The sequence below is a fragment of the Mustela nivalis genome (assembly GCF_964662115.1).
Source record: "Mustela nivalis genome assembly, chromosome: 12".
Taxonomy (NCBI): domain Eukaryota; kingdom Metazoa; phylum Chordata; class Mammalia; order Carnivora; family Mustelidae; genus Mustela; species Mustela nivalis.
Window position 1 is genome coordinate 94319489 of NC_139031.1, and position 19887 is coordinate 94339375.

At 54.7% G+C, this 19887-nt stretch overlaps 1 protein-coding gene across 11 annotated transcripts in view; it reads right to left on the reverse strand.

Moving 5' to 3' along the window:
• The window catches only part of GRB10 (growth factor receptor bound protein 10), a 172045-nt gene that overhangs the window by 59963 nt on the left and 92195 nt on the right, over positions 1 to 19887 (reverse strand). For 6 of the 11 annotated variants that reach the window (XM_082692791.1, XM_082692786.1, XM_082692795.1 and 3 more), the window contains 2 exons: positions 10010 to 10205; positions 4281 to 4422 (listed from right to left, as the gene is read on the reverse strand). In XM_082692791.1, the coding sequence (XP_082548917.1) occupies positions 4281 to 4422; positions 10010 to 10205 (338 nt within the window). Of the gene's footprint in view, positions 1 to 4280; positions 4423 to 10009; positions 10206 to 16884; positions 16954 to 19887 lie in introns of all 11 variants that reach the window. The other 5 variants (XM_082692787.1, XM_082692785.1, XM_082692789.1 and 2 more) reach the window with 1 other exon arrangement.

A 19887-nucleotide genomic window follows, 5' to 3' on the forward strand; every position in this document is an offset into this window, starting at 1 on the left:
GCTTCTCCCAACACGAACCACGCTTCACGACCGTCTTCTGTCCGTGGATGAAGAGGCCCACATGTGCTCTCATTACAGGCGAAGACATAAAGCTACATGCCCATCAGGAGACTCTGGTTTAAAATATTAACAAGCGGGGTCGCCTGGGGGGCTCAGGCAGGTAAGCGACTGCCTTCGGCTCAGGTCATGCTCCCAGAATCCTGCTGCTCCCTCTCTCTCTGTGATCTTATGCTTTCTCTTTCTCTCTCCTTCCTCTATCTCAAATAAATAAAACCTAAAAAAATATTAACACACCAAAGGCGGCTGCTTTCAAATCCACGTAACACAACAGAACAGGCAGAACGCCTGAGAAACTTGAGTCTAACGCGACCCCGGGAACTGCTCACGAGACTGAAGCCCCACAGGCCCGGGAGGACCCCGCGGGAGGCACAGAGGCCGCCGTGGCTGGGCTTCCGAGGGGCACTGGGTTCAGGGGCTGCAGGTGATTCCCGATTAGAATCCAGCTGCCGGGCTGTGGACTCAGCAGGTCCCCCCATCCCGACCCTGGTTCATGCTGATCCGGTATGGGAGCAGATGCGAGGCAGGTGCTACCCGACCACGCTGTTATGGGACCGGGGTGGGACCGGAGTGTGAGGGAGCAGCGTGGGGGCGGGGTCAGCGGTGCGGGGAGCAGATCCTTTACCAGCAGAGCCAGGGGACTGATGTGGGGACAGCAGAGCCAGGAACCCAGGTCTGGGGGGTGGGGTCGCGGAGCTGGGCAGAAAGGACAGCTGGGCTGTCAGCAGCCCTTGTCCTCGCAGTGATTTCGAATCCAGGCATGGCCGGGCACTCTCTCCCGATTAGGGCTTCCGTTGGGGGGAGCCAAGCACTAGTGTCCGTTCTCCATGAGCTCAGGCCACCATAACACAGCACCACAGGTGGGGAGCTCAAAGAGCAAGTGGCACCCCCAGCTCCAGAGGCTGAGAGCCCACCATCAGGGTGCGGGCAGGTCAGGTTCTGCCAAGAGCCCCTTCCTGGCTCCTGGGAGGCCACCTCCAGCCTGCTGCAGACCATAGCCCTGCTCCTTCCCACCAGGGCAGGGATCTCACATGGGCACCCCACCTCCCACACCATCCCCGTGGGGGTGGAGCTGCCACATGACCTCTCGTGGCGGGGGGTGCACACACACAGTCCACAACATCACTCCCGCTGTGCAGACCCCAGTTGGCTCAGGCAAGAACGGGCCACAGTGAGGTCACCATGGGAGGATTTCCACAGCCTGACCCGGGCATCTACCCCATGGATGCCCCAGGGGAGGTTGTGGGGCGGCCACTGAGGGTTTCCAATCCTTCCCAGCAGCTAGCCTCCAGATCACACGTGCACAGAGGAGCCGCGCCGGACGGATGACAACAACATGTCTGGGAGCCCGCAGCCTCATCAGCGCGCCTGCCACCCTCGGCTGGCTGTCCCGCCAGGTGGGCGTCCCCTGTGTGGGAGGCGGGCGGTGCCCCATGCACAGCAGATGCCCGCGACACGGCAGCGGCTCCCTGGAGCTGGGGTGCCCAGAGATCATGGTGGGCAGCCAGCAAGCTTCCCTGCAGAAGACACCCAGGGAGGGGAAGGAAGGCTGCTGGCCCGTTTGCAAGAGGGTCTGGGAAGAATGTGGTAGGGCAGGCAGTGGCCCAGGCAGGAACGGGTCCATGCACTTGCTCCTGCCTCCCCTTTGGACTCGAGGACAGAAAGAGGCTGCTTCTGATGGCCTCACTGTCTTGAGCCAGCTTCCTACCAAAGAGGTAAGAGGCTTTCTTCTTCGCCCACACTGGCCACATGCTGCCCAGTGAACGAGGAAGCATGAGGGGCCTCCACGAGCATGGTTTACTGCCTCCAGGGAACCTGCCTGGAGGCGCGTCCAGCTGCTCCCTTGGACTTGGTGCAAAGGGAGAGAGAACAGCATGCAGGTGCGGAGAAAGGGCCCTCACTCCTGCGACCATAATGGCCACGCCATCGCAGGCTGGGGCGCAGCCACCGGCTGCTGCGCCAGTGACACACGGCTCCTAAGATCAAAGGTCAGAGCCTGGCGTGGATGAGTGGCATCCGTCCGAGCTAAGACCCAACGAGGACCACGGACTCTCCACCAGCTCGGCCACCTGTCCTGCGCCCGCCGGGTCCAGCGGGCGGGGAAAAAGGGGACACAGGGAAGACAGACACCAGGGCAGACATTCTGATCCCAAGAAAAACAGCAGGCAGAATTCCTGAGTTTCCGGATTCTGCTTACAGACTTGGACAGTCCGTGGGGGTGGAGGCCCGCTTTCCTGCCAACCGTGGCGAGAGCCAGATAAAATTTTCCTGGTCTTATTTTAGGATGGGTAAGGCTGTAAACAAGCTCAGTGAGCAGTCCACAGACGGCCTGTCTAGACCCTTCCTTGAAACAGAAGGTCACCAGGGAGGCAGACATCCCAGATGTCCTGAAGGCATGTGACAAAGAGCTGTAGCCCAGCCAGCACTGGCTTCCGGACAGGGACAGTTACCTCACCTTCCCAGTGTCAATGGCGGAACCGTGCAGCCTGCCCGGGGAGGCACGAGGTCAGAAAGGGAGGCATGCTGCTCAGGAGCCCAGAAGGAGAGAGGACATGCCTCCCTCCACAAGCATTGCCAGGCACGGCACAGGGTGGGGGGGTCTGCAGAGGGCAGGGAACGCTGGCGCATCAGGCTTGGGGATGGCAAAGTGCAGAGGAAATTAAGAGGGGGTTCCAGTAGAAAAGCCAGAGAGTTCTGAAATACACTTACTAAAAATAAAGACCATCCGGATCCCAGGAAACACTAGTTTATTGGCTAAAATCAGAGGCTCTGGATCCTACCATCATCAGGTACGACAGACTTGTTGCTCACTCTGGGGTCCTGCTGCTGGCTCTAGGGTCCTGCTGCTAGTTCTGGGGTCCTGCCCACTCTGCCGCCCACTGCTAGTTCTGGGGTCCCGACAGCCCTGCCACTCGCTCTCTGGTCCCTCCTAGCACCACTGCTCACTCTGGAATCCCACCAGCCCTCCCAGTTACACTGGGGTCCTGCCCCCCACCCCCGCTCGCTCTGGGGTCCCGCCTACCTCCTGCCCATTCTGGGGTCCCACTGCTCCCTCGGGAGTCCCTCCTAGCCCCACCACTCAATCTGGGGGCCCGTCCACACCTCCCCACTCACTTTAGGGTCCTGGCCACCCCTCTGCTTGCTCTTGAGTTGTGTGCATCCCCCCACTCACTCTGGGGTCCTGTCCCCCCTCCCCCCACCCCCCGGCTATGCCGCTTGCTCTGGAGTCCCGCCTACCTCCTGCTCACTCTGGGGTCCCACTGCTCCCTCTGGAGTCCCTCCTAGCCCCACCACTCACTCTGGGGTCCTGCCCATCCCCCGCTTGCTCTGGGGTCCCACCCACCCCCATCACTCACAGATGGGCTTCTGTTTCCCAACTGGGAAATAGAGATAACATTTGTACCTAACTCTTAGGAGTGTTTTGGGTAATAAATGAACAAATAAGTAAATAAAATATGGAAACTTCATTGAACAGTGCCTGGCCTCTAGGGGTCACCCCGTGAATGTCAGACGTTCCCGTCATTATCATATTTATGCCACCACCACCCACACCGCAGTTTAAGACTGGGTTTCCCTCCCCAGCCTGCAACCCACCAAGGCCCAGGCCACGGCAGCCTGGAGGGACAGACCTGCCGGCCGATTTCTCTGGCAAGCTAACTACTGACGATTTGACCCTGGGTAGGTCCCCGCACTCTCTGCGTCCTGGTTTCCTCCGGGAGGAAACGGCTGATACGTGCAATCCCACTTGTAAGGCAGAAACTCTTAGCGTAAGGAGGTGGCTGCTGTCTTCCGAGTCAGGTTTTTCTGCCTTGCTCAGACCCTATTCCAGACCAGGAGTACCACATGGAAACTCTTCCACTTGTGGAAGTCCAGGTGCCTAAGAAACCCCTCATTTATCCAGAGATCCCAGCCAGTGAAGACGATGTGGCGATGTGGTAGGGGGGAATTCTGTCAGAGAACCAACATTCATCTCTAGGTAACAAATTGTTACTTTTTAACCTTCTCATGAGACTCTTTCTGAAACACACAGATACGTCCCTGACTTAACGAATGGAATTCTGGCCAACAGATCAAAAGTTTCCTAAGGCCAAAGGAACAGCAGCAAGAGGAAAAGAAGCAAAATATCCCACACATTCCCTTCCTTCTTCCTGAAGGAAGAGCTGGCACATCGTCCTGACCCCACAGCCAGGCGGCCTGGCGTTGGAAGGGGGGCATGTGCTCACCTGCTTTGCAGCAGCCTGGCTTGGAGGTAGGGAGCCCCGCGTCAGCACCGGCGGGCTCCCGGGGCCACAGAGCTCAGGGAAAGGGTTGGGGATGGCCGGCAGAGATGAGGTTCGGAGCTCCTGGTCTTCTTCCTGCAGGCGTCTAGGAGGAGAGACACACCCGCTCGTTAAAGGTTTGCTGTCGTCCCGACGCAATCCAACAATCCCACATCTGGAGATGTGTCCCCCAAAAAACTAAAAAGGGGCTCAAACAGACACCTGGATCCCAGGGTCACAGCAAGACATGTCACAAAAGTCAAACCTGAGTGTGCATGGAGGCATGAACAGACACACAAACGTGGTCCATCCACACAAGAGAACACAAATCAGCCCGCCCAAGGAAGGAACTCTGAGACACGTTACAGCAGGGATGAGCCTCAAGGACATGGTGCTGGGTGACAGAAGCCAGTCACAGAAGGACAGATCTTAGGACAGTCCACCTCTGTGAGGCACGTGGGGTCGCTAAGCCCCTGGCTAGCACAATGGTCACTGTGAGGGACTGGGGCAGGAGGGGGGCTTCTGGGTCACGGACAGAGTGTCACTGCTGCTGATGAGCAGGTCCTAGAGCTATGTACACAACACCGTCAGTACACACAACACTAGGCACCTGTTCATTTCAACACAGCTGGGATGCTACATGTATGGTACCAGGAGGGGAAGTCTTGTTTTTTTGTTTTTGTTTTGTTTTTAAAGCTGTCCTTCTCAGACTCAAAGGGTCCAGATTCCCTCCCTCATTAAACATCTGGGGGCGGGAAGTACCATGAACACGCTTCTATCCCAAACGATGCCCCCCACAGGGCCTGTACCAGGCGTTCTCTCCAAAAAACTCATGGGTTTTATTCCCTGAAAACCGATGTATGAAGAGGTGTAGGAGCATTTCCAGGAGAACCCCTCTTCCCGATGCCTTTCAAGGGGTCACTTCTCCAAACACACAAAGGCACCAGAAGCGGCTCCGTGTGTCCTCATTGGTGTCCTGGAACAACTGCTTGTTTATACAACAAGGTGGCTGATCGTGACTGGGCTGGGATTCAGTGTTCCGTGTCGCTACCTCCCCAGAGCACGAAGGCCTGGGTTTGCGTCTGCTCAGAAACACCCACAACACCCCACTTCACAGTGCCAGGCACCACCACATAGCATAGCATGTCACGCTGCCAGTGCTCGGGCATTTCCTCCCGAAAACGCAAAACTCACCTCTCCTATAACTATGCCAAACACCTACATGGAGATGAATCAGATACAAGTATGAAAACAGCAGAAGAATCAAGTTCAGAGTCAAAGCAGAGACAATAGCAAAGCGCCAGTCTGCTTCCTGTCCCTCAGGTTCTACCCTGCAGGCGGAGGACACCACTGCCCAGTGTCCAGGCGTCCACCTGCAGAAAGGGAGCACAGCCCAAGATACCACTCAGCATCCCCGGTCCTTGCCAAAACTATGTCTCAGGAAGCCCTGGCGCTGGCCGTGTCTTCCAGGAATTGGTGCAGTCCTTTGACAGTTCAACTAAGTTAATGATGCATTCACTTCCTCGGAGTTTGCCACAGGAGCAATGCACCGTGATCGCTTTACAGGTTCTCTGTTTACCACCTGATCCTGATGCTGGAAGGGCCTGCCAGGCCATTCCCAGGGACCAGGAAGCACCCACTTACAGCATGACCGCGCCCACAGCCGGAAGGTGGTCTGAGCTGCAGGATGGCCCTTCTCTAGGGGCTCGACAAACATACCAGAAAGCGGATGTGCGTGGTTAAGAGAGTCCTTTCTTCCCGTACCAGCCTCTGTCCTGGCAAAGTGTCTGGCTGACACGTGGCCCTTGTTTCCTAGAGCCGGAGCAGGGGACATGAAGTTGGGCCCCTTGTCCATATATTCCAGCCCAAGGATGACCTCTAGCTGGTGACAAACCCAAAGCATGAGAGTTTTCTTATATACAAGATCCAACGTTCTGATCTAACCCCTAGGGGTTAGCAAAAGCTGTGGTGAGAAATGTTAAAAGCCATGTTTAGGGCAGTGAGACTATCCTACACAGTAGTGTAGAGATGGATTCGTGTCATTCCACATCTGTCCACACCCCCAGGACAGATGACACCGACAGTGGCCTTTTGGGGCTGACACTCCTGGGGCTCATCGACTGTACCAAAGTTACCACCCAGGGGGATGTGGATAGTGCAGGAGGCCGTGCGTGTGTGGTTCACATGGGACATACTTCTGGATTTCTCTCCAGTGTGCTACAAACCCAAACCCATCTTTCAAAAATAAGTCCTTATTTGGAAAAACCAGATGTTATGCTAAGTGAACGAGGATGCCCTTCCGCTGAAATGCGAGACCAGGTAAATCCACAGCATTGGAAATGCAGGTGGGTGGCCGCGGGGCCCTGGGAAGGGGCAGTGTGGAGACACTGAGCATTGAGCTGGGGGTTTCTGCTGGAGGGGTGGGGGCCTTCTGGAACTAGGGAGAAGTGGTGGGAATACAACCCTGGGAGAGTATTAAAAATGCCTGAATTGTGTGCTGTATGTAAGTGGCTCGTTTCCTGTTATTTGAGCTTCAGGTCAATAAATTCTTCTTAAAAATTAAAAGGAGAACAAGAGTCCCATGCTGCCTTTATGGCAGTTCACAAGTACTGTGTGAAGCAAAACTAAGAGACATTACACGAAGCTGGAGAGAGTTCTGGAGGCTGAGTCCCCCCACAGTTGAAAACCGAGACGTAGAAAGGGGGCAAAGATGCAGGGATGTCAGGGGTCAGGGACGGGGAGGAGAATGGCAGGCCTGTGCTCCGTCATCTGCCCGGCTGGAACACGTCTGTGCCTGCTGCTGTCCCTGTAGTACACTCCTTCAGGATCGGAGGCCCCAGTGGTAACCTCTTCCAGGAAGCCCTCACTGCCTTCCCCAGGTTCTGCTCTGCACCTGTCCCCGTTGGCTCTGCACACGCGACTCCGTGGGCCTCCCACACAGCATCAGGCCCAGTAGATCTTGAAGCTCCTCAGGGCCCCTCAGGCTGGGTTTGCACCCGGACTCCCCCCTCACTAGGTGGGGGCCAGTCACTACGCCTAGGGCCTCAGTTTTGTCACCTGGGCATGAAGGGCCACCATACCACCCACCTTGACAGATATGCTGGCCATCGTACCTGCTAACAAGTGAGGATTCAACAGGAACTATACAGAGAAAGTGCTCAGCACACACAGGAAGTGCTCCATAAAAAGCCTCACTTACAAAAAAAAAACCAACTTTGGGTATCCCATATTGGTCACCCCATTTTTAAAACAAAATTGAAGGTAAGAAAGAATGCTACTTATTTGAGAGAAGTGAGAAGAGGTAAGGCCTGAGGCCAGGTGTCCACTCCGCTGCAGGGAGAGTGTCTGCTGCCCTGTGCTGCATTCCTGCCCAGACACCTCCCGTGGGACTTCGTACAGGCAGCCCCAGGGCAGAATGTGGCCCAAACTTTAGGCTCAAGGGCTCCAGGCCACTCAGGGGTCTGGGCCTCCTTGTCCATCCTTTGCCCTGACTGCTCCAGGTGCAACCGCTGTGCGGGCTGTGACTGTCCTTCCCAGGGGCTCCCTACTCCAGGCTTCTCTGGACACGTGACTGACAGACCCACACCCAGAGAAGTGCACAGGGGGAAAGTGTGTCTCTTTGCAGACTGACTGCACAGGGGCCAAGAACACGGGGTGATGCCCCAGAAAGCAGAGTGGGATGAAAACACCAGGAGCGAGAGGCAGGGAAAGGCCAAGGGCCGAGGGGCAGGCGACCACCCCTACAGACAGCTCTGTGCTGACTCTGCTGGCCCGAGACAGAGCAGACCGCCTTGGGCGGGAGGGTAGCCTGTCCGCAGAACCCTAGGGATGTCAGACCAGAAAGAGCCTTATATAAGGTGCCTGGATGGTTCAGTGAGCTAAGCCTCTGTCTTTGACTCGGGTCGTGATCCTGGGGTCCTGGGATCGAGCCCCGCATTGGGCTCCCTCAGCAGGGAGCCTGCTTCCTCCCTCTCTCTCTGCCTGCCTCTCTGCCTGCTTGTGATCTCTCTCTCTGTTAAATAAAATCTTAAAAAAAAAAAAAAAAAAGAGCCTTATGCAAGTTTCTCAAAGCAGAGAGGACCCCACTCCTTCACCCCCAAGCACAGGAAGCGAGATCCCTGGAAGATGCAGTGCCGAGGAAGGTAGCAGCCACGAGTGCCCCAGCCTGACCAAGGCCCAAGACAGAGGGCAACACCAGCCTTGCACTAGAAAGCCCAGGGAGGCCTCGCTCTGTCGCCCATTCCCATCCCTCCATCCTCTCCTGAAAACCTCCAGGGCCCACAGGGACCGGGCAGCAGCCCCAGAGAGCTTCTCTGCTCGGTTTCACAATCTCTCCCCCCAGAAGGCCCGTGATGCCTTCGGCACCCCGTTCCCAGCAGCTGTGGCGCTGGCTGCTCGGGCCACACCCTTGAGACAGGGCAGGGGCACGCTCACCGCTCAGGCGGTCCCCCACCGCCCCCCGAAGTTAGGTGCTGACACCTCCTGTCTGTCCCCCTCTGTATCCGCTTTGGGACACCAGCATCTCTAGGCTGGTCCCTGAAACAGTCTCCAAGTCATCTGTGCCCTAAATGGCCAACACCCGCACCCCCATCCCGCCCCCGCGAACCAGGCTGCCAGGACGATCTGCCGAAGCACTAACCCAACCTCCTGACTTGGCCTCTTCAAATCTTTCCCCATCTTGCCCCTCAAACCTCTCATGGAGGCCTTCAGAAGGCGGCCCCACCTGTCAGGGTCATCTTTTGTCTACCCCCCTGCGTGGAGGTGTGATCGGCAGTTGGACTGTGTGTGTGATAGGAGCACTCCAAGCGACCCATCAGCAGGGTTGCCTGCCGGACACACCCACAGCCTGCGGACAGGACGCGCCCTCCCTGCTCTCTGCTGTGATCCTGGAAGCCCCTCCCTTTCAGACAGGTTCTCAGTCTACACCACACCAGGGTACTGGGACGTGTGGGCTCAGTGCTGTAGGAGATCCCCTGGACCCGCTCCCCTTGTAGAAAAGGCACTTGGGACGCTCTGTCCCCTCTCTCCCAACACCCTCCCCTCTGGATCTGGCCTCCACCACTCCCACTCTCTGCTTCTCAAAGTCTGACTACCTTAGATGCGTCCCCTACGTGCAATCCCGTGGCATCTGTCCTCCTGTGGCAGGCTTGGTTACTTAGCATGCTGCCTGCGTCGCCCGTCAGCGCACGAATTGATAAACACGGTACGTACAAGAGAGTATCAGTCTGCCAAGGAAGGGGAGCAAATCAGCCACCTGAGACAACAGGGATCATCCCTTTCACTCACAAAATATCCTCCCCCATACCCACCCCAGCTCCTATTCACCCGCCAATACCCAAATCAGAGATGTGCCACCTGGAAGGAACACCCCTCTGCTTCCCAGAAGCCCTGCCTGCCAGCCCTGAATTTCCAGAGGCTGTGTCTCCTGCAGTGAACCCCCCGCGGGATGCCCCTCCTCCAGGCTCCCAGACCCCACTATGGGCAGTAAGGCCCTCCTTATTTCCAAAGCATTCTCTTGCGAGGATTTCCCTCCCCCAGCACAGAGCAGGTGCTCCATGGATGTTATCCAAACCAAAGCAGGGACCTGGTACCTGGGGCCGAGCTGGATAAAGAAAATGCATGTAGGGACCGTGCAGAGAGTTGTGTCGCATCCCCGTCCCCAGAGACAAGCCCCTCCAAGCCCCGGGTCCCACCTGACGGCGAGGATGTGCATAGGCTGGGAACGTGGCGTCTGCAGGGACCTTGTTCCTGAGGGCGGCGGCTGGCTGCGGGAGTGCTGGCCGTTCTGGAGCAGAGGCGCTGTCTCCGACTGCATGCTACAGGATGGGTACAAACTCTCCAGTGACGCGTTCACATCGTTCACCAGGGCTTCCAGGTCTACGTCATCCTCTGGGCGTACGGGCCAACCGCGAGAAAACAGACAGAGCAGGATGTTAGCGGGTTTTGGTCAAGTATGATTCTAGATGTTTCTGTGAAGGTTTTTTGTTTTTGTTTTTTTGTTTTTTGTTTTTAAAGATTTTATTTATTTATTTGAGAGACAGAAATCACAACGAGGCAGAGAGGCAGGCAGAGAGAGAGAGGACGAAGCAGGCTCCCCGCTGAGCAGAGAGCCTGATGCGGGGCTTGATCCTAGGACCCTGGGATCATGACCTGAGCCAAAGGCAGATGCTTAACCCACTGAGCCACCCAGGTGCCCCTGTTTTTGTTTTTTAAAGATCTATTCATTTTGAGAGAGAGAGCACACAGTGGAGAGGGGCAGAGAAAGTTTTAAGCAGACTCCCTGGGGCGCCTGCGTGGCTCAGTTGGTTAAGCAGCTGCCTTCAGCTCAGGCCATGGTTCCAGGGTCTTGGGATCGAGCCCCGCATTGGGCTTCCTGCTTAGCAGAGAGGCTGCTTCTCTCTCTTCCTCTGCCTGCTGCTCTGTTTACTTGTGCTCTCTATCTCTCTGTCAAATAAATAAATAAAATCTAAAAAAAAAAAAAAAGGCAGACTCCCCACTGAGCAAAGAGCAGAATGTAGGGCTTGATCTCAAGACCTTGAGACCATGAGCTGAGGGGAAAACAAAATTAGATGCTTAACTGACTGTACCACCCCAGTGCCCCTCTATGAAATATTTTTTAGATGAGAGTAACATTTTAATCAGTAAGCTTTGAGTAAGACTGCTCTCTGTAACGTGGGTGGGCCTCATCTGATCAGTTGAAGAGAAGAAAAGTTTAAGAGAAAAAGACTACAGTCCCTGAGGACAGAAGAATTCTACCCCCAGACTTGAACTACAACTCTTCCCTGGGTCCCCAGCCTGCTGGCTGCCCCAACGACCTTGGACATGCATCTCCACAATCACGTGAGCTGGTTCCTTAAATCCCCTGGCCCATACACCCTGGAACATCCCATCGATTCTGTTTTTCTGGAGAGTCCTCACTATATACCATGGAGGGGGAGTGAATAAGCCAGCAAACTCGGAGATGTGGGAGGAGCTGGGGCAGGGGGCAGAGCCAGAGCCTGGGGAGGGGACCCAGGCTCCAAGCAGCCTGGCGTGGCAAGGAGCTCTGGAAAGCACAGTCCCTACAATCGCGAGCTGAAGCTGCTCTGAGGTAGGTTCTCTTTATATGTAACCCACTGCAACCTAACAGCACTGCCCCCTTCAGTGTGTTTTCAGCTCTGCCACTTTGCCCAACATGGCCAACATGAACAAGACCCGCCTTACCCTACCACGGCGCTTTGCAAGCCGGGTCAGCCACAGGCCCACCTGCTCCTGTAAGTGACGCCCACTGAGCACCACGGGCTCAGGGCCCAAGACAGTGTGACCCCCCCCCAAGCCAGGGCCCAAGCCCCCACGGGCAGGAAGGCAGAGCAGAGAGGTCACCCACCGGGAACATGTCCATCCCGGCCCCACTCCTGGAACCCTATGGGCTCCACACCCAGGACACAAGGTTCAGTTTTCTACCTCTCACCCCACAAGCCCGACACGGGGTTCGCAGTGGAGCTGCATGCGGGGGGTGGGGGTGACAGGAAGAAGCTGGTTGTCACCTTGCACCATAACAGAGCCCCACGTGTGGTAAGCACAGGTAGCTGTAACTCGGTAACACCTGTCCGTGTAACACCTGTTTCATGGATGCCTTTCGACACAATATACATGGGGGGCCACGAGCTGGTGTACCAGCCGAGGAACAGACCCATAGGGTCGAGCACTTTGCCTATGATCACACACATGTGCAAAAGAGCAAACCCTGAATCTGAAAACAATCTTTGCAGCCACCAGGTGTGTGCTCTATGCATGAGCTCACAGACCTTTCCGGAACCTGCCCCATGCCTCCCCCCTCCCCGCACCTGCCGCAGGACCCCTTGTGCATTACAGAGATGTCAGTTTCATCCAGTCCTGGAATTCGCCTTTCTTTCTTTAAAAATTTACGCCTTTGCTTCGGCTTTCCCACTCATTAGGGAAAAGGGCCCAAGAAGACAGAGCAGAGCTGAACAGCGAAAAAACTTCCTGAGGGAGGATGTCTGGCACAGATGCCAAAGGGGCACGGGGTCTGGGGGTGCAGGGCGCCCCAAGGCTATAGCCAGGGAGGGCGTGCAGCCGGCTGGAGTTGGGCTGGGGTGGAGAACACAGCTATGGGAAGACCAGGCAGAAGCTGAAAAGCCACAGACCCTCGGCTTCTTACCTTCCAACTGTGCTAGGGCAGGGATCTGAGGAAGGCCTGGACACGGGTGCTACACACAGTAAGCACATCCCGACCTGAAACCTGTGAGCAGGGCCCCGCACGTCTAGGGGTGTGTATTAGAGGGGGAAAGGTGCTGCCTTAGCTTGGGTTATGGAGCGTCAAAGATTAATCCAGTGGCCAGACAGTAAAAGGACAAAGGTGCTAAATTAATAATTCATCGTTACCGTGTGATCAATATTTCATCGATCACAAAGGAGAACTCCAGAGTCAGCAGGCAGCAGTTTTGCTCAGAGTGCGGGGGCAGGGAGGTGAGTGGGACAAGTGGGGCTCACGGAAAATCTGGACCCCTGGAGGGTCCTTGTCCTCCTGTCTCCTGTCCTCATCTGTAAGCCGAGGAGCGGAGGCCAGGAGAAGAGAACGGCCACCACATGGGGGACACCCCTCAGCTGTGTGTTCACTGACAGCTCAGGGTACTCACCTTCGAGAACAAGTACAAGTCACACTGCAGCTCACAAGTCTGGGGCTTCCAGAAAGTTCTAGAATGTGTCCTACACTCTTATTTAGCTGCCACATAATAGCTGCCTGATTTGAGCTCCGTAACACAAACAAGCCTAACTCATCCCGTGAACAACCCAAGCATTTCTCCCTTAATGGACCCTTTAAGATGCTGGTGAGGGGTGAAGCCCGAGTCGGCCTCGGGTCAGGCCCCTGGATGCCATGGGCAGGGTGGCTGAGGGGCAGTTCACACGTCCTCAAAACCCAGAGAAAATCCAGCAGAACACACTGACCACTGCTTCCACTTCCGTGCCCCCAAGATACAGGCTCACTATCTGACATGTTTCTTCTGAGAAAATGCGATGTGCTGACCGCCCCCCACCCAGGTGGGTTTTCACTGGAGTTATTTTTCCCCTATGGAAGCCCCTGGCAGTGCTGTCTTCCGTCCTGCCCTTCTGCTCCTTTTTGGGGCTGGCCAGGGTCACCGCTGGGTCACCGCTCTGGGTCACCGCTCTCTGCAGTCAGGGCCACTATGCTTTCGGGAACATAACGTCATTCTGACACTCCTCAGAGTCAGTGTGATGGCGAAGTATAAAAACCCCAGAGGGTCGAAGCAAGGTGTGTCCCCAACGTGCTTTCCCTCTTCTGAGGTGCGTTACTGACAGACAACCCGGCACATTTAGAAGCGTGGGCGTTAGACAAAGCCAGGTGACTCTGGTCACACACGGGGAGCAGGCTGTAATTTTCCTGAATCAAATCCAACCGTCATACCGCCATGTCACCAACTTTGTGCATTTTTCACAGTTCTCAGAGCAAAATCGAAACCTTTTCAAGAATCTAAAATATCCTACTCAGGAGAAAAAAAAAATCCCATTTTTTGACAAACTTTCAAATTTCTGTGGCTCAATTAGGATTTCATCTGTTTAGATTATAGAATCACCAGGGGAGGGGGCACCTGGGTGACTCAGTGGGTTAAGCCTCTGCCTTCAGCTCAGGTTGTGATCTCAGGGTCCTGGGATAAAGCCCCGCAAGTCCTTGCTCAGTGAGGAGACTGCTTCGCCCCTCTCTCTGCCTGTCTCTCAAAAAAAATAAAATCTTAAAAAAGAAAAAAAAGTGCTATACTACGATTATTACGGAAGTCACCAAGACCTTACTGAGGTGACGGTCAGTTCTTGCAGAAACACTTGGAGTGGCTCGCATTCTGCACAACCCGTGGTGTGGCCAGCCCTAAGCCTTCCCTGTGGGGATCACCACCCGCCCGTGAGGGCCCCTCCGCGGAGAAGCAAACACTGGGAACAAACGAGGCAGATGCTTCTGGAAATGGGTGCTAAGATAAAGTGTCTAATCAGTGCAGTCCTCACGCCAAAATACCTCCCCGCGACGGCAGCCCTGGCAGGCACGCAGAAGGGAAGGGAAAACAACTCCACGTACACAATTTCACGTCACACGGGCTCCTGAGGACGTACGTGCAGCAGATATAGGTCAAACAACACGGTTGTAAATCAAGTTATTAATAGTTATGTTGCCTCCTCAAATAACCAAGTCCCACACTGGATGCTGACTTTTGTCCCAAATATTTGGGGACTCATCTGATCTCCAGCTCCCACGTGCCTCTGGCCTCAGTGCCACAAGCGAACGGAGGCTGCTTCACTTCTAAAATAGATCTAAACTTGGTGAAACAAGCTGGCGTCTGGTTCCCCGAGGATGACTTGGGGCACGCATCTTCCATAAACCAAGCCAGGACCAGGCCAGGGGCTCACCGGCTGACTGCAGGCGCAGAGGCCAACGTGAGTTGGAGACGAGGCTCCCCCTTCTCACCCCCCCCCCCCCCGAACCCCCTCACTGCACCCTGCTGGGCCCAAGTCACCACACAGTGTCCTCTGGAACCTCTGGAATAGCAAAAAGGACGCTGAACTGCGTGGCTCCTCACAGAAACGCTACTTGCCTGACGTGCTCAGGACATGCGTATGGCCTGTCTGTGCTCCGCAGACCCATGTGAGCACCTGCTACTGCGCACCGTCTCCCGGCCTCCTCCCATCTTCATACAGAAGGGACGCTCCTAAGCATAATGGAGCCCAGCACCCTTGCTTAGATGCGAAAACCCCAGATGGCGACAGATTATTAAGAGCAAGAAAAAAAAGAAAAACATCGATGGCCCTGGTGAGGTTGGACAGAACAGAAAACAGAGATCTTGGTCTCCTTCATGATGCGGCACAGGGCTCCTAAGAGCCTATGACTTCCTAAGCCGTAACAGCAATGGGAGCATTTTTTGTTCTAATATTTGGTCTTTCATGGCTCCTGAAATAGCTCCCGAGCCTTCACAAAGGCGAGAGGATCATCTTTTGTGATAGAACATTCTCTTATTCATTACACGCCCCTTTCCTTCTTCTTTTTTTTTTTTTTTAAGATTTTATTTATTTGACAGAGAAAGAGAGAGTGAGCACAAGCAGGGGGAGTGGGGGAGGGAGAGGGAGAAGCAGAATGCCTGCTGAGCCCGGAGCCTGAGGCAGGACTCGATCCCAGGACCCTGGGATCATGACCTGAGCCGAAGGCAGCCGCTAACCGGGCCATCCAGGTGTCCCTTGAAGCCCCTTTCAACCACACCTGAGTTGATTTCAATCAGGTGCTTTAGGGGAAACCATCAGATAACCACAGGATGGGCGCTGTTTGCCGAGGGGACGGGGTGGGGGGGTTTTGGGAGGATCAGCCCCACTCCCTGACCTCAGGGAACAAGAGACAGGGGCTGGACATCAAGTTCATCAGATTTAAGCCATCATGCCTACGGGGTTAAGCACCCACATAGAAAATGCAAACCCACAAGGTTTGCAGAGCCTCTAGGTAGGCAGACACAGAGAGGTGCTGGGAAGGTGGTGTGCCCCCCACAGAAGTCCTGAACACCTTCCCATGCCTTGCTCAATGCCTCTTTGCCACCTGACTGTCTCCAAGCTGCATCATTTATAACAAACTAGTACTGTAACTAGTTCCACAGGCTGCTCTAGTCAATGACTGAACCAAGCAGGTCCCGTCAGGATGGAACCACACGCCATAGGGCACATCTGCGGGATGTCAGAGAATGCCTGATGGGGGAAGAAAGCCCTCGCATCTGGGGTATGGAGGTGTGGAGTCAGCACAGAGAAGACAAGAACTTTCTTTACACACAGCGCTAGGGCTGAGAAGTCCCCAACACCCACCTAAAGGCCAATGTTCTTTTTGGTTTTTTGGTTTTTTTTTTTAAGATTTTATTTATTTATTTGACAGATAGACATCACAAGTATGCAAAGCAGCAGGCAGAGAGAGAGAAGGAAGCAGGCTCCCTGCTGAGCAGAGAGCCTGATGCAGGGCTTGAACCCCAGACCCTGAGATCATGACCTGAGCCGAAGGCAGAGGCCCAACCCACTCAGCCAACCAGGTGGCCCAAGGCCCATGTTCTGATATGTTTCTACCTGTATAGGAATGAGAGGTCCAACCTGCAATGGCGTTTTCAACCTAAACCATGCTCCCTTGACAAGTTATGTCGGATGACCTCTGAACCATTCAAACCTTGTGCAGACAGAACTCAACATTCTACTGACATACCTTTTGCACACCAATTAATCTTCTACTTGCACAGATTCCTGCCACAAGTATTTAATCTTTAATTGGCACCGCTGGGCTTAAGTAAGCAGCAGAAGGAAATCAGGTGTTACCCTGGAGAGAAAGTGGGCCTCTGCTATATTCATGATAGTTAGAAATATTCAGGAAACCTAACAGCAGAGATTGCCTGACCACAGCTCCAAATACAAGGGCAACCTTCAATTCCTGTCATCTAAAAAAATAAAACACATCCCACAAAGCTTTATCTCAGTGGTTACTAAAGGCAGGTAGGATTTGAAACAAGAAATAGACAAGAGAAGAGAAACTTCACTTTCCTACCTTTGTGGGAGATGGGGATCTCCTCTCCACCCACCTCCCCCAGACAATGGCAAGTGACGTGGTCAGTGTCTGTGAATTGAGAATATGCATATCACACAAGCTGGCTGTGTGTGTGTGTGTGTGTGTGTGTGTGTGTGTGTTGCATTACAACCAAACATGCACATCTGAAAAGGAGCCCTGCCTATGCTTTTTGTGGCCTCTGGGCTCTGGTCATCACTGGGCCGATCTACGCAGACTCCCCACACCACGCCCAAAGCACGTTCCCTGAATGCACCCACGTTAGCCACGGATGGAGAAGGATCAGTAACTCAGGATGGAGTGGCTGACATCCTAAGTCCCTCACGGACAAGTCCCACAATCCCAAAACCCTGACACCAGGAAGTAGTCCGTGACTGAAAGTCTCCCACACTTATTAGCCCCCGGCTGTGTGCACACACTGCTGCCCAGGAGGGACTCGAAAGACTGGCTGGTGGCTACCATATTCAAGTTCACGGGCTCCTTTGAACCTTGAAGGCAAACACTGTTAATACGTTATGCCCTCGCAGCCCATGGCAGCTCACCCCGCTCCCTGTCCTTCCCAGTACACCCGCTGCAGCTTCGAGCCCAGGAATCACTGAGCACTGGTCTTCCTGCTCCCATGCTGGGTGCAATGGAGCACGATCCTGGGTCCCCACAAGCACTGTGGGGTCGGGGACGATCCTGAACAATCTACAGATGCGGCAGCCTGCGTCGCAGAGCTCGAGCGCGTACGCACAACTTCTCCTTGCCATCCCACAGAAAGCTGAAGACCTCCAGAGGGCTTCAGGAGTTAAGAGCCGCCCATTTCACACCTCACGGCTAGGCAAAGCGAGGCCCAAAGAAGTGGCAATTCAGTGTGTCACATGGTGACCCAGCGGCCTCGCCGGGGGCCTGACTTCTAAGCTTGTGTCCACGTGCAGATTAGTGGTTGTCACCACTAATGCCCCAATTACCAAGGGCTTATCACGTGCCCCTCCATGTCACATCGCTGACAATGTTAATCTGCAAAGTAATGACAGGTACCACAACCCTTACATTTAACATTTAGCAGTGAGACACTCTGACGGTCGGTGAGGTCAAGGTCCCACAGCTGCTGGCAGAAACGCCCCAGTGGGAACCACTGACACTCTTTCCTTCAGGAGGGTCAAAGTGCTTGCTCTCACGAGGGCGCCCTCGGCCATGCCACCCTGCCATGATGGTCACGTGTCTGGCAGTCCTCCAGCCCGGGCCACCCCCCATGGTGCCAGCGTGCCTGCTCCCATGCAGCTTCCTCCACAACTGGGGCCAAGGAGACAGTGTGGACAGCACTCCTGGTGACCAGCACAGGGGTGGGCCGCTGGGGGCTGAGGTAGAATGGGGCGCAAGGCCACCAGTGGGGATAGGGGTCTAGCTATGGAGAGGAGTCAAGGGTATCTTCCAGAAGAGAAATATTCCATCTGAGAAATGGGTGCCAGGACTGAGTCAGGAGGCAAAACAAGAACTGGGACATCTCCAGGCCATGGAGGCTAGGAGGCGGAGGAGGGGTGACACAGGGACCCCTGGGGCTGACTTCCTAGGGGACTCATCTGGTAACCTCAGGAAGACCGGCTTGGGAAGGTCCAGGACCAGGCTGCTCATTTCCTAAGTTGCACTAAACGTGGACCCCACTTCCTAATAAGCGTTAGGTTTTGGTACAAATATGTACACTTCTCCACCAATCCTATGGATTATGGGACAAGGAGGTGTCCCAACCCACCAGTATTCATGTGTGCATTTTAGGATGGCTTGTGCAAAGCTGAACCATAAGTGGACAGAACCTACAGAAACACAGAGAGCCCAAGATGCCTTCCAACTGTGCCAAGAGCTCTTCCCAAATCTCCCCAGAGCAGCTCCCAACCAGGGCTAGAACGGGCCCAGGATGCTGCCCGCAGGGGCTTTCAGGGAGGGAGGCTGGGCCCTGTGTCTCCGTCCTGACAGATTCCCCCTTCTCACCACTGGGGCCGTGGAATACCCGAAACACTGCAATCCTCAGGGGGAAGGGTGAGCCACAAAGTCTGGGGCAGATCCCCCAACCGAAGGCAGATATCCCCGTGGCCAGGCAACATTCACCTCTACCACCAAAGCAAACAAGCAAAAAAAGTTAAGATAATGATTAATCACTATGAGCGGACTTTGATTTCAGTGAGATTCACGAGTTGAATCCATGCTTTAGAGAAGTGTCAAAGCATTCCATTCCTCTCCCCGCCCCCCAACCCTGGCAACACCACCTGTGAAAAGGGGAAGCCACTCGTTTCGCTCAGTGACTCTGTTCGCTGAAACTCAAGAGCCGGAATCCCATGTTCGGGGAGGACCGCCCAGCCAGAGTGCGAACTTGCCTTCTATCTTGGCCTGTGTCCTGCCTCACGGGTGCACGAAGCACCCCCCTGCGCTGTAGGCCTGTTAGGACTGAGGTGTTCTGAGCGTGGGAACATACAGCACAGGAGAAGAGTTCCCCACTCCGCAGAAGTTACATCCCACCCTGCAAGGACCAAGGACCTCAGCGACACATTATGGAAAAAAGCAGAGACTTAGGAGTGCAATTTGTACTATTAGAAGACAACTGGGTGGGGGGGGGGGGGACAGAACCAGGGCCACAAAATATCACTCAAAAAAGAATTAATTGTGTCTTTCTCTTTCAGTTTACTGTGTTTCTTCTCCAGACCTCTAGTCCGGACCCCTCATTCTTCCATTACATCATGAAGCAGGCAGATACTGGGCACACGTAACTATGTAAACAGCTGGTCATTCTGGAAGGTTCTCACTTGCCACCAATCCTAAAAACATTTGTCCAAAAACACTGGACTTGAAGAGGAAGAATCCAGGTCACAGTCCAAAAGTCCACCCATCACTAGCACTGCCCTCTCAAAAAAGGCAAATTTTTAAAGGTAAATTAGACACTGGGGAGTCCTTATTACCTCGTTCAACATGAATGCTCGATTTCCGTGAATTTAACTCCAAAAGCGTAAA